At 39.9% G+C, this 15,101-nt stretch overlaps 1 protein-coding gene across 1 annotated transcript in view; it reads left to right on the plus strand.

Annotated features, from left to right (window-relative positions):
- Window positions 1-3,585: 3,585 nt before the first annotated feature.
- The window catches only part of fa2h (fatty acid 2-hydroxylase), a 31,475-nt gene continuing 19,959 nt past the window's right edge, over window positions 3,586-15,101 (plus strand). Inside the window, exon 1 of the mRNA XM_067502248.1 lies at window positions 3,586-4,007. Coding sequence (XP_067358349.1) covers window positions 3,699-4,007 — 309 coding nt within the window. The 5' untranslated portion in view covers window positions 3,586-3,698. The remainder of the gene's footprint in view (window positions 4,008-15,101) is intronic.

Below are 15,101 nucleotides of genomic sequence, written 5' to 3' on the forward strand. Positions count from 1 at the left end.
CCGTCTAATTTAAAGGACACTGTATGTCCTTTAAATTAATCAAACATTTAACCAGTTATCAAATTGCATAGCTGTTACATGGAAACTTCTTATATATTTGCAATTTCTAATTTGTTGGTTTCTAGGAAGAAAAACGGATTCATAAACTAAAAAGTAAAAGATTATTCATTTGTTTTGATTGTGCAGTAATTAAAAATTACATTTCATAATTTAATATATTACATGACACGCAGCTGCAATAAGAAGTAGATACGCCTGCTTCTACTGCTGAGTATGGATATGTGGTATACTACTTGTAGAGGTGATCTTACTCGAATGTGATGCTCCTGATGCTTCAGCACATACTTCACTCGCGAGATCGTTGTAAGACAAACACTGAAGATTTATTGTACTTGCTTCTCAACTTAGCCGATGACAGATCAACTGTACATACAACTTTAAGCACAGTAATCTCACAAGCACGTTCACTAGCAGTTTCAGACAAGTTTCTCAAAGTATGTCTGAACTCACAGAACTCACAGAACTCGCTAAGAAACCGTGTGACTCTACAGCTACACACAGAACCTTTTTTCTTCTACCTAATTGCGGTCCACACCTTTCTTGTAGTCAGTTCCTCTGCTCCAGCTACCGTGTCACATCTGCTCCCTTCAGTAGCTGAGCTGAACTTGCATCTCTCTTTAACAAACCCTTAGCTTTGCATTGTTTCCTTGACCACTGGTCAACAAGCATAAATGGTACACTAATAGGCAATCATCCATGCCAAACTATCAAAGCAAAGTTGTATGTACACAGACACGTATCACAAACACACATTACATGAAACAAGTACATTACACACAGACACACTTTACATAAAACAAATAACTAAGCTGGGGACCCTTGGTTGGCTCATACACTACTGATCTCCATTACATACACGAATCATCTGATGATCTAATCAGTGCATCATTTATGTTATTAACTAAAGCCCAAGTGAGACTTTGAATCATGGGTCGCTAAAAAAATCAAGCAATTTCTTATTACAGAAGTTAAAATTGGAGTTGTGACTGCAAAACCTCTCTGCTAATGAAGTGCTGTTTCAATTATCAGCTTGTTAGGTTTCACCATCATACTGGTGTTAAGTCTGTAATTTTTGGATCATGAATTAGCAATGCACTTAATTTTGTGTTGCTTTAAAAAAAAGCAAACCAACAGCCATGTGAGAACATGTGACTTAATGTTTTACCACCTTTCTCAGCTTTTACTTCTCTTTCAGGTTCACATCCACCCACAATCAACCTCCACCACTAAACATTAATTTACAATGCACTGTATTTCTTGTCCTTTTCTGCCCCCTGCTGCTTTCTACACCACCCCACCACTCTCGTAGGACTTACAAAACATTGCCTATTCTCCTATTTATATAACTAATATGGTAGTTGAGAATATTATGAAGCATTCTGTTATCTTGCGAAAGCAATTTTCTGTTTTGCAGCTAAACGCAGGAAATAGTGCGTCAAACGGGAATTTCTACACCACTTTGAGAAACTGGCAATTTTATGGAATCCTTATGTAGCACTACAGATTACACAGTAAACCACTACCGGATGTTATGCTTTTGTTTGTGGTGTGACCAAATGCAGATGTAGAAATGAGAGAAAGAGGATCTTAGTGTCTGTTACTGATAAGAGATACATTTCAACATCAGTGAAGCCTAATTTTAGATCAAGAGGAAGATTAGTAAATGTTGCAGTGACATTTTATTCAAGATTAAAGTTCTGTCATATAGGCCCATACATTGCTGTATTAGGGCCTGAATACAGACTTTTCCTCGTCACGTCACCTGTTGGGTTCTGAAAAACCACAACAGTGCTGATTACTCCTGGAAATACAGTTCAACAACAGTGAAATAACACACGAGAGTCGACTTTTGTCTTTTACTTGCACAAGGGGAGCCCGGCGTGGTCTTAGTGACTTAACACTTCACCCGAACTCAGCCAACTCCACCGGGCTCTTCCTTGTTCTCACTATTTATTGGAAAAAATCAAAGCAGATAGTGAGTTCAATGCAGAAAAACAACTCCTTGCACAAGGGGAGCCCGGCGTGGTCTTAGTGACTTAACACTTCACCCGAACTCAGCCAACTCCACCGGGCTCTTCCTTGTTCCCACTATTTATTGGAAAAAAATCAAAGCAGATAGTGAGTTCAATGCAGAAAAACAACTCCTTGCACAAGGGGAGCCCGGCGTGGTCTTAGTGACTTAACACTTCACCCGAACTCAGCCAACTCCACCGGGCTCTTCCTTGTTCCCACTATTTATTGGAAAAAAATCAAAGCAGATAGTGAGTTCAATGCAGAAAAACAACTCCTTATAAGTATAGGCCAATGTGAAATATAATCACATAATGATAATATAGCATTGCATTGTTTCCTTGACCACTGATTACTAAATTACTTTGAACAAACCCTAACATCACCTATCTCTGGTCTAAACACCAGTGTTATTAAGTGTTTTCATTTACACATCTACTTGTTTAATATTCACATAACTTTGTTTTTTACAGCACATTTACCAAGACACACAGGACGGTGCTGGTGGACAAGTGCTCTGTCCAGCTGCCTTCAGTATTACATAGGAGTTGTTGTTAAATAAAGACCTAAATGTCAGTCGTTGTGTCTGCGCGCTAATTAAACCACAAATAAATACTTCTTAGCGTGACTATCAGCATAGTCTCGTGTGTCATCTTTTGACACTCTTCACGTTATGTAGATTAGTTCTTCCGACGCAACTTGAAGGCAGCAGCCACACTATCTGACACGCTACAAAAGAAATAATCCTAACAACAAGAACAAGAAAACAATAATAAATAATAATAAATATTAAAGTTATACATTTTCTATTTAGGAAATTATTATTATTTAAATAGACTATGTCCTTACATGCGCAGTTTTGTTGTGCAGAATTTAAAACTGCCATCAAGGAAGTTGCCAAAATAAAAATGCTTTTAATTATCTTTGGTGTTGAGACTTTGCTTTACAAAAGCAAAATTTACATTCTGTTACATTTGTCTATACGTAAACATTAAATGCATCAGAGGCGTGGACCTATAGTGTGTTAATGACGAGGAAGTGATGACCGACCACATGACACCTCTTAGTCTACATGTTATGTCACCCTTCAGATCATTTCTATTATAAAACTATAAATAGTTTGAATAATTCGCTCTTGTAAGTCATTGATGTGGTTAAAAACTGTAGATATTTTCTTTTATATATCAGACTCGAGGAGGCTCTTAGGACCAACAGGTGAGTTTGGATGTAAACTGACGCTGCCTTCACAGCTTATAGGAATCAGGCCGCCTTCGTATTCTTTCGTAAAACAGCTGTGGTCTTTGGTTTAATGTTGGTAAAAGTGCTAGATTTTTTTTAAAGAACAATGCTAAAGAGAAGCAAATGTTTACACGTGTCAAGTACTGAAATATTAGTCTGTAACATCTGGATGCTGTGATATTCTCCTATTTGAATACCTCGATGTTTTTGCGAGTTTTTGAACGCCTCACTGACCCCGCCTCTCTGTTCTCTATCCTCTGGTGAACAGGTTTCAGTTTTTTTAGAGCCTCTGGGTGTCAATTGTGAAGCTGAATTCGGTGCAGTAGTTAGGTCGACGGTCCTCTGAGGAGGTGTCTGTGCTCAGTTTTTGGTTTAGGTGGAAACTTCGTATGTCCGCTGTGAGGATGTCTCCCTCCACGTCCCCCCGCTTCTTCACAGAGAGGGAGGTGGCTTGCCATACCACCAAGGACTCCTGCTGGGTGCTGCTGGGGACCAGGGTCTACGACGTGACCGCCTTCCTGCGGATGCACCCAGGCGGGGAGGCGCTGATACTGCGCCGGTCGGGCACCGACGTGAGCCGCGAGATAGAAGGACCCCCACACCGGCACTCGGAGAACGCCCGGCGATGGATGGAGCAGTACTACATCGGGGAGCTGGTCAGAAACAGCGGCACCGAGCAGACGGAGCAGGAGGAGCAGGTACGGAGCAGATACCTCTGACAACATTCAGGTTCAGAGAAAAGGACTGGAGGAGCAACACCTGTTGCCAGGTGTCCTCTGGATGGCCACTAAGTCTTTGCTTATTAAAACACAGACGTTTTTTTTGGGAATCTTTGTCCTACTTCAGTAGCTTTCTCGCAAGCCCCAGGAATAAAGAAACAATGTCTTCTAGGCAAGGCTGTGCCCCCCGTGGGAAAAGATTGGTTTCCCATTATGTATACAAACAAAATGACACAATATTCAGACCTAATTCAGATCTTCAAATAGTTTGTCTGGACGTTTCTTACGCATTTGACGCAATTTGGCAAGCAACAGCTCTGCTCATGTGTTGATATAATGGTTCTACCTTAGGGACCCCTCCCCTCACTTTCCATGGGGGACCAAAAGGTTTTCACACTAAGCTAATACGCTCCCTGGCCACTTCATTAGGTACACCTGCACAATCTACAAGGTTATAATTTCTCAGTTTTAAGGAGGAACTGTCAGAAAGGTGATAATTCTATGTGCTTATTATTGTGGTCATAGTGGGTGGTGGAGATTATTTTAAAAGGTGGTTCTAATATTTAGAATTTATTTTAAACAGGGTTTCCCAAAGAATAATTATAACCTCGTACAAGTAAAATTCATGGCAGAACTGCTGTATTGGATTGCATTATATTGTGACGTGGACCTAATCGGGTGGCCAGTGATTGCATGTTGACAGTCATGACATGCTTTGGGTTCTCAGCAAGTTTGTCTTATGGCTGCATGTGATATCAGACACAGTGACTTTGCTGAATGCCTAGTGGTTTGAGGTAGCAGAGAGCAGATAGGACACTGTTGGCTCAGGGAGTAAGAGGTTGATAATTGTCTCTCACTTGACTTTACTGGGCGTTTTCTGTGAGGAACTCGCAGGGGAAGGTGGAACTCCCTGCTCTCCTCTACCTCCTCCACCCACACCTGGCCAGTATTGATTATAGGGGAGGGACTGAGGAGTTGGGTGGAAAAAGACACTCAGGGATCAATGTAGCACTGCTGCTTGTGTAACTTTAGTGAGAACAGGATCAGGGAGGGATATGGTGCTGGCGATATGGTAGGCTTGTGGGGTAGGAGTATGGTAGGTGTTTAGTGTTGGCAATGAATGCTTTAAAGGGGGTGTGTGTGTGTGTGTGTGTGTGTGTGTGTGTGTGTGTGTGTGTGTGTGTGTGTGTGTGTGTGTGTGTGTGCGTGTGCGTGTGCGTGTGTGTGTGTGTGTGTGTGTGTGTGTGTGTGTGTGTGTGTGTGTGTGTGTGTGTGAACAAGGAAGAGAGAGAGAGAGAGAGAAACTGGTTTGTCTTGTTGTGACCAGCTACAAAGGGGACTACAAACACCATTGAAATTTATGGGGAAACTGGAAGCTTTCTGTCAGACAAATCCACGCCCAGATTCCCCTGTGTGTTTTTTTTTTTTTTTTTTAATTTTTTTCCATGTGTCAGAAATGAGACAGTTTGCATAAAACTCTTGTAGACCAGTTTGACATTTACATGGCTTGCACACTCTCACGAGTCCCTTCTAACATGCTGCATCTCTGTGCACCAAGTTTACACAGTGTCACAAATAAATGCATTTTCTCCTTTATCCTCTCTTGAGCTGTGTGCTTAAACTAGTATGTGAAGTATTCCAGCGGTTAGTTTTGATGATCACCTCAAGCACCTGGTTTCTGTAGGTTTGACAAAGTAGCTTACAAACTTAGCCTCTATTCACAGTTTGATCCGATTGTGGTTTTTCTTTCCGAGCCATTATCAGCATGTGGTCCATTGCAAAAGTGAATCACACATTCAGCATCTCACACAGGTCCAGCTCAGGTGCAGTGGAGAAAAGCTTAGGGTACTACTGATGATTTGGTGTCATTCAATTACTAACACTATCATATGATGTTGCTAAAGAATGATAATTGGTTCCTGAGAGCGAAACCTTAGTGTAATGTAACAATGGAGGTCATGAGATCAAATCCAGGCAGCTGACTGAGTCGACAGGACATTCCTGTTTTTAATGAAGTATCGGCCTTGCATAATTTGTCCTCCAGGTATGGCTGTAGAATAAATAATACACACTTTATCATCTCCTTTTCTTCAGTCCCCTAAGCACCTTTGACTAAACTGCAAATATCAAACCTAATGCATGTTTTGTTTATTATTCATTTCCCCTCTGGCTTTTGGGGGTATTTTGGCCAAGCAGGCAAAGCATAGAAACCAGGTGTATGAACATTTCTGCAGTATGACTTTGTGCATCCAACAGAAAGGTCAAGCACAAAAGTAAGGATATGTTCAAGTCTGGTGCATTAAATTAAGTTTCACTTGCTGCAATTTATTCTTTCTGTCCATAAAAGTCTTCAAGAACTTCCTTCAACTCAAATGATGCTCCAGGTGGAAGTGATGGAGGGAAAAACCACAGACACCTCCCCTTTCTACAGTTTCAGCCTTTTGACTAAACTTCCTTATTTTTATTTTTTTTTGGTTACTGTAATATCTCTGCAATGCATTTAGCAAAAGCAAAAAAGGGAATTTTATACTAAAAAGACTTAAAGAAAAAATGAACTGTTGTTCCCTGTCACTGGGCACCTGACAGCGGGTGAGACCTGAACATTCTGGGCTAAAAATACAAATCTCAGCACTTTATTTGATCCGTCCTTGTTGAAAGTCTTAAGTTAGTGAAGTGATGAGATTCATTGTGACGTGTCATTGATCACGTGTCAATAATATCCTGAGGTTATTCCCCTTTTTGCTGCACACATTTCTCCCTGAACTCTTCTGCTTTCTGGCAGTTCAGCTTTTCATTGGTTTGTGCTTGTTAAACATTTGAATGGTGTTACATTTATAGATGCTACTGCATCTGTGGATGATTTAGGGCTGCATATGCCTTTCATTATACATTCATCTGCACATAATCTTTTCTATTGAATGCTGTGGTTTGGAGTATATCACATGAGAACATAGGGGAGTTGTTTGATACATTCTAAATTTCCAGTGATTTCTTTATTTTTGACTGCCCTGTTTCTCCAATCAGCAGTTCATAAGCCAAGGATTATTGATTTATTCCTTACATGACTAATAAATGACTGGGCAATCCATGTATTTGTTGCCATAATGAACCATGTTTATTGTGGCAAAATGCCCCAGTCCTGCTTTTTGCTCCTACATTGTGAAACTAGTAACATTAATAACGTTGTGATATCATCAAGCTCCACCTGATGATAAAAGGCTAATTTGGTCTTTTTGTGGCAGTAGGTGCCAGAATATACCATAATGATGTAGTGTTCTGTTCTTTAAAAGAAGACCCCTCATCCCAAAGGTTGAAAAGCACAAGGAAAGACTTTATCTGTACTCATCTGTGTCTCAGAGGAGCCCGGTCATTCCTACAGTACCAAGTGTATGAACAGCTCAATCGACAGGCATGTTACAGGACTTGTTCAGCAGCTTTTGAGATAAACAGAAGAACATTAATGGAGAGATAAAAAGAGATGGTATCCCTGTGGATCGTATAGGAGCCAATTCATACTTTTCTTGTGTCCACGTTTGTATCCATGATGTACATTTCGTCATCTCTCCAGTCAGCTAGGGTCTGGGCAGGGCAAAAATTTGTTTGCAAGGACCGTCTGCAGCTCTAGTCCACCAGCTGTGCATGTGTCAATAACGTAGGCCAGCAACTCATTTCATGTATTAAAATTATGTAATGTTTATTTCAACATCCATAAAACCATTTATGTAAAGAACTTCTACGCAACTACTACAGTTTAGTAAAACACAACAAACAAAGCAGCGCTTCTCCTGATATTGTCAAGAGTGGCTGGGTGTTTTGCAATGAGCAACATGTTTGTATCCCCGATAGTGGTACACCCTGTCCGTCTTTAGATCGGACTTCTAGAATGTAAGGGAACAGCACTAAGGAGTTAACATACACATCCTGTGGTCAAAAGAGGGATTTTCTTTCTTTTTTATTAATCGGGAATATGAGTTAATCTCACATTGTTCTTACCTGAAAACATCAGTGGAACACCAGACAGGAAGCCCTGCGAGAACCCAAGATTTGCTGGTCCACATCCGTGCATTTGGCAGCAGATTTACAGTCAAACAACTGTGCTGCTTACACTGTCAACATATTAAACTGGTGTGTAATAAATGCTGATTGTTTCTATTCTGAACCAGTCTTTGTAAAGGATTTTTTCTTGATGAAAATCAAACCCTGGAATTGGCCCAGTTCGGTGTAAAGTAATAACTCAAATGTGTCATATATTTTAGTTATCTCTGTAACTTATGCCCCTTATTGTACATGATTTATTAGTTGTGCTAAAAAATCCAGGGACCAAAAATACACAGTGTGTGCACAAAACCCATGCAGACACCTTTCCCCCCGCATATTCTGGTGTGTGTCTGTGTATAAACACAAAATGTGCACAGCTCACACTTGCTTCAGACCATGTATACAGTCAGCTGACGGTGAAATGATAGAGAGATTATAAAATAAAAGATGTAATCTTATACTAAAGCGTTACTGTTTTCAAAATCTAGACAAATATTACTAAATGAAATTAAATCAAATGTACATTTAGATGCTTTATTATAGATTACTGTTAATTGGTTGATGGGATGGATCTTTATAATCTACTGTATTTACAGTAGTGCAGTTTATTTTTATTATTATTATTATTACTGTGACGTAGCCTATGTTGTAAAGTGTTTCAGCATGACTACTGTAAGTTAATCATTTTCTTTCAAACATGTATTAATAGTTATTAAGAAATCACAGCTTTACAGATCACAGTTCAGTTGATAAATCAGTTGTACGGGAGCTAAATATGGCCATGGTCACGTGTACTAGTGGGGAACCTAATTTCTGCAGCTAACTTAGTAATACTGCATGCTCCTTTTACTTTTCTTCACATTGACAGATCTGAGGAGTGGAGGATTCCATAAGGGCACATTTTTCTTGCTGTAGCCACTTCTTCTGTTAACATAGGCCTAAGACATCCCACCAAAACATGCTCCCTGTGTAAATGATGGCCAAAATCCACAGTCCCCCATCTGTTAAAAAACATTACAAGGTTTATCTGATGACAATAAAAAGCTTCAGCGTTTTTGCTTTTTGCTAATTTTATCTTTAGAACCAATGGATTGGATGGATGGCTTTTCGGTCCCCATTATGTCCTGCCATGCCAGGCAGGGGCCATCACAAAGAGCTTTAGGAAAAGGTGTCTCAATGGACATGAGGCTTGTGCATGTGTGCCCAGTTAACACAAACAGGCTCACATGCAATATATAAATCTAACAGAAATGTATATGTTCTTGTTTTTGACTCGGAGTTTAAGTGAATCCACAGGGAGTTTAAAGCATTTGGCTTCTGGTTTGCACTAAAGTTTTCCTGTAAGATAACCTTTATGTTGGTTTCTGACAACCACAACAGCGCTGATTACTCCTGGAAATACAGTTCAACAACAGTGAAATCACACAGGAGTCGACTTTTGTCTTTTACTTGCACAAGGGGAGCCCGTCGGGGTCTTAGTGACTTAACACTTCACCTGAACTCAGCCGACTCCACTGGGCTCTTCCTTGTTCACACTATTTATTGGAAACGGAGATTAAAGCAGATAGAGTTCAATGCCGAAAAACAACTCCTTATAAGTATAGGCCAATGTACACAAAGACCAAATGCTTTAAATGCACCAGCTGGCAAAATGTCCCATTGCATCCCATTAACATCTGAGTTAGTGAAGCATGAAAGGGCAAATAAATAGCAGTTTCAACTAATGGTTTAAATGAATGATGTGATTTATTATGTGTTAGTGATTAAAGGTTTTTTTTAGTATTTTTTTTTTTTTTAGGCTTATCCTGTGAGTTCAGGGTCACCACAGCCAATCATTGTCCGCATGTCGATTTGGCAAAGTTTTAATGCCGGATGCCCTTCCTGACGCAACCCTCCCAATTTCTACCAGGCTTGGACCAGCACTGCACAGCTGGGGATGGGAATGGGTTGTTGGGGGTTCAGTGTCTTGCCCAGAGACACTTCGACATATACGCTTCGGGACCGGGGTTTGAACCACTGACCCTGTGGTCTGTGGACAACTGCCTTACCAACTGAGCTACAGCCGTCCCCGTTAGTTACTTTGCACTTCCAGTATTTTTGTCTTGCTTGGGATTAAAAGAGAATCAACTAGTCTCATTCAAACCCCAAAACAGGTATTAGACAAAATAATGACACAGCATAATATCGGGGGCCTGGTGACTCAGCGGAGGCCAGCAGAAGGCCACAGAAGCAGAAGGCCACAGATTCAAATCCCACCCCACAAGGGTTGTCCTAGCCACCAAGGGCCAGTTTTTAATAAAACCTTCATTTTCCATTAGGCAGCTTGATTGCATCTTCCTGTTGGAGGTGTTCTACTTGGTTTCTGGAGCTTTTCTACTCAGATCCTTCCAAACCCCAGTTCATTACAATTACTTTCTGTTAAGTACCTCTCGCCATGAACACCAGAGTCATTTTCTCAGAAGGTACAAAGCCACAGAAGCTATTATAGGCTGATCATTGCTCATGTTGACCTTTTTAAATTAATTTTTATGTTTAAAATTGTTTTATTAAGTTAAGCAAGAAATTATAAATAACAGAAGTTGTTATCAGTAGACACTTCCCTGTAATTGGTGTGTGTTCACACTCATTGTGTTTTGGCAATATGGATCCTAAGGCAAATGTTCATTCATGTGGAGTCTGTCAGGGAACATTCCCTTTAGCAGTGATCATTCAGTTCAAGCGCTGGAATATATTGTCCATTTACACATATTGTCCACTACATTAGTTCCACCTGTATTATCTAATACAATCCAATACAGCAGCTCTGTTTTACAATAGAGGAATGGAGCTGAAACAGTGTTCGGAGAGGATGTGGAAGTACTATTACCAGCACTTCTTTCTTTAAACTTTCTTTATTTTTGTTTCACTGGGTTTTTTTTCTTCTTTACATGGACTTAAAATGTAAATTCATTCTAAAGGGGGCAAACAGCAGAGGCAGTCATATGTGCCCTAATGTAGAGCACAATGTAGCTAAACTGGTAAATGCTGCACATGGTGGCAATCTTAGGGAGTATAGTACACACATTGTCAGATGAGCAGAATCACAAATGAGTGATTGTGTGTGTTTGTGAGTGAATGAATGGACAAGACATAGTATGTAAGAGATTAGCAGAATGCAAGCATTTGAGTGCAGACTGGAAGCAAGTGCCACAAAAATTTTAGTGAAACTTGGAAACAGCACAAAAAGAAAAACCTTAAGCCCAGCTCAGAGAAACAGACAATGACAGAGTGTGAACCGGTAGATTGACGCTCACATTGTACTGGTTCAGGGCTGGAAAGTCGACTTTTTAGCTGCGTGGATCCTTTTCTGCTCAATGATGTGATTGTCTTTCACAAGAGGATGCAAGTAGGATGGGGAAAAGGAGACTGAGGGAGTTAAGGAAGGACTTAGAACAGTGTTAAAGTTCAGTATTAACTCCTTCTTTGTGCCAAATACTGGTGCCAATTATTTCTGGCAGCCCACTAGTTATTTATTTTTTTTATTATTTAAGAGTTGTCGTCACGGCTCTCTCTCTTTCTTTCTCTCTCGACTGTCTCATCAGTTTCCCCAACAAGCTGTTCAGATGAACTACCTCTTTTACAACTCTCGAGAGCAGCTGTGACTTTATCACCATGGTGATCCATTACCCCGCACACTGTTTACCTTTGCTACCTTAGGGACTAGTAACATGGCAATTAGCGTTAATGCGCTGGCCTCGGGTGGCTCTCCTCATTGCCACGGTAACACTTGGGAAAAGAGAGCATTAGATGGAGGGAAGTTGGATGGACCATCCATCCAGAGTGGATGGAGATGAACATATGCTTGAAAGGTGTAACTTAATAATTTCAATTTTGTGTGACTGTGTGTGGGGAAAGGTTCTCAGAGGAGTGTTTTTTTGCGCCTGCCATCCTGAGAGGGTGATTTTTACTTTTTTTATATCTCCATAAATTATATTCCAGTGCTGTGTTCATTTAGATTGGACAGTGGTGGTGTGATGTGAGGCCCTGCTAGTCTTTGCTTGTGATCCAATTTAAAAGTACAGAGAAAAATTTGAATGGAATTTTAGCTCCTGAATTGTTAAATAAACAACACTGGTATTGCAAGACAACTTTTGAAGTCATCTTGTGAGATCTGAGCTGAAACATTTATTTTCTGTACTTTTTTGATTTTAAATAGATTTTGCCACACAAATAAGCAGGAACATTTGTTTCTGTGTGCTTCAATAAATAGTAAAATTAAAATGTACAATAATAAATACTGTAGCTAAATTGTCAATTAGCCAATGGTTATTTCAGTATGTAGATCTTCTTGTTTACTTTACTGGATAGAATAAGTAGAATAGGTGTTTGCTTGTGTCTGTGTTCTGTATTTATGAAAGTGACAGTTAGGCTTATAGCCCTGGGGAACCTAAGACACATGCTCTCAGAGGTGTGTTGTCACAGAAAAAAAATACAAAAATAAGAAGAATGAGACACACCGATGAAAGGGAGGATGGGATGGAAAGAAAAGTGGGGTGGAGGAGTTCAGCCATACTGTAGTGGTGTTTACAGGACATGGACAGAGGACATGGTCACTGCTTGTGCTATGGAAGTTTTGCATACAGTACAACCAGTCTGCTGGAAATTTAGAAAATTTGTAAAACACTGTAGCTAGACAGAGCTAAAGGTAAGGCACGGTTAATGAGAAAGGAAATGAGTTTTATTCAACCTGAATTTAATTCAGTATTGAATTTGCTTATGTAATCCAACTCTGGTAAATGTTTGTGCCAAAGATGCTCAGTGAAGAGTGTCCTGACATCACACTGTGTTGAATGTTTGTTCTTGTGCACCATCTTGTGAGGATGTTCTGTCTTTCTGTTTGTGAGTTGGAGTATTCTGAAAAGCCTCAACACAGTTTCTCAGTAGAGGACCTACCTTACCTTTGCCCCATCTCCATCAAATGTAAATAATTTAAACAACTGTTTATTCAAACAAAACATATGCCCCTAATCTATCACATTTACATTATACACATTATAAATTTGAATCTGCTGAATATTGTTGAAGGAGACAGCAGTTCCCAGAAAGCTGAAGTAATGTTTACATTTATCACATTTAACACAGTGTGAACTCTGCCACTAAAAATGTGTGAATATGCATACTTGTAGGGGATCAGGATAGAGAAGTAGACCCGTCTGCCCCCCATATGATTTTTTTAAACTAATTAATTTATTGCTGACATAGAATGGATCCCCCATTAAATGCCTAAATTAGGGAAACAAAAAATTGATTTTCAAAATCAAAATACAGTGTTTTGCTTTTGTCTTCTGAATCAGATTTGGATTTTGTTAATTCTGTTGCTTTCCCATTCCTCTTTTTGCTCAGTTTTGTGGGTGGTCATGGCATGGCAGTGTTTTGTAAAATTGTCTAAAATGGTGGACAAAACATTTTTTCCTAACTGGTATCCATAAGTCTGTATCATTTGTTTCTATTTTAAGTAACAATTATGAAAAGAAATTCGAAGACTGAATGTGAAAAAAGTTACTCAGAAATCAGCTACTGGGCAGTGGGGCAGACTTGCAGTATAAACCAATTTTTTGAATAATTTGGCAGCACATTGAGTCGTTGGTATGTTACAGTAGTTTCTGAACAGAGACTCTGATTCTCTCACATATACAAACATGCAGACAGAGAGAGAGAGAGAGAGAGAGAGAGCAATCTTAATTCCTGGTCATTCAGGTTTGACTAGTTCCTAATAGTTAGTGGGGATGAGTGATCTTGTTATCTGCATCACAAAAACACACGCTCGTCACTACCCTCACTTAGCTTTTGGTTTTTATCCTTGTTACTTTTGTCTACCAGTTAAATAACATTGACCTGGATGTGTGCTCCTCAGCAGAGCCTTAATAAGGGTCCTCTGATGTCAGATTGTCCACTAAATTGGACGTAGTCAGGCAGCAGCTCCACCGTAACACCATATCAATCGTATTATGGATGTGCTGTATAGTGTCAGGCAGTGTCATGTCTATAGAGTATACCTGCCGGTTTGTTTACATTATGTCATTCACCATGTGAAAGAGCATTAGTCCACACGTTTGCAAAGGGATTTGGCAACCAAGGCTCAATTACAAATGTGTCAGAGAAGTGAAAAGGAGATTACATTCTTTTATTTACACTGTGACAGTTTCTTTGCATTAGAAATGGTTTAGTCAGATGGAAAAGGAAGCTGTCACAGGGCTTTCTTTAACCTGCTGTCTTCACTATCAACAGTCTCTACCAGCATTGGAAAGATTTTGATAACAACCACTGTGAAAATGTACTTTCTCTCATACACTCGCCATTGTACAAACGCACCTAGAAACACACACAAGCAAAGCAGAGCAGGCTCCACATGTCAGAGATGACAAGACCCTTTGATTATCTGGTGGTGTGTAGGGGTTTTTCATAATTATCCCAGTCTCACTGCATGAGTCTCATTTGGGAGCAGTTGTATATTTCATCTTTGGATAAAAACACTGTCAGGGGGAGATGTGAATGCGGCTGAGTCCAGAGAGAGGAGAGTTGTGTACATTACTGTCGTTCACAATCTAGCGGAGTGCAAGCCATGAGAGCGCTCAACCTTTACACACATTCATGTGATCTTCCTGCTGACGCTGTTGTTATCATTGTGAAACTTGAATAGTAAAGCACTGGCTTGCAAAAATAATAAAATAATAATGTGATCTATTTTTTGACTTTTTGAAGATTTGTTCATACCACTGACACATGGAACAGTTTAGCCAGGTTATTATCATGCCTGTCGCCAGTGTATTTGGCTATCAGCACATCAGTGTTTTAGTAAGAGCTGATAAGACTGAACACTGACAGGTGCAGATAGTGGTTACAAGCTGAACCCTGGTTTCCTGATCACCTCTGAAACCCAGATGAGATAATGAAACCTTTTAAGTAAATTTGGACTCTGTTAGTTGCCACTGTTGGTTTAGTGAATAAACCCTTTTCATTGAGATTTTTTTGTAAAGGTGAGAATGCAAAAACATT

The sequence above is a fragment of the Channa argus genome, chromosome 4, assembly GCF_033026475.1.
Source record: "Channa argus isolate prfri chromosome 4, Channa argus male v1.0, whole genome shotgun sequence".
In the NCBI taxonomy this organism is placed as follows: Eukaryota; Metazoa; Chordata; class Actinopteri; order Anabantiformes; family Channidae; genus Channa; species Channa argus.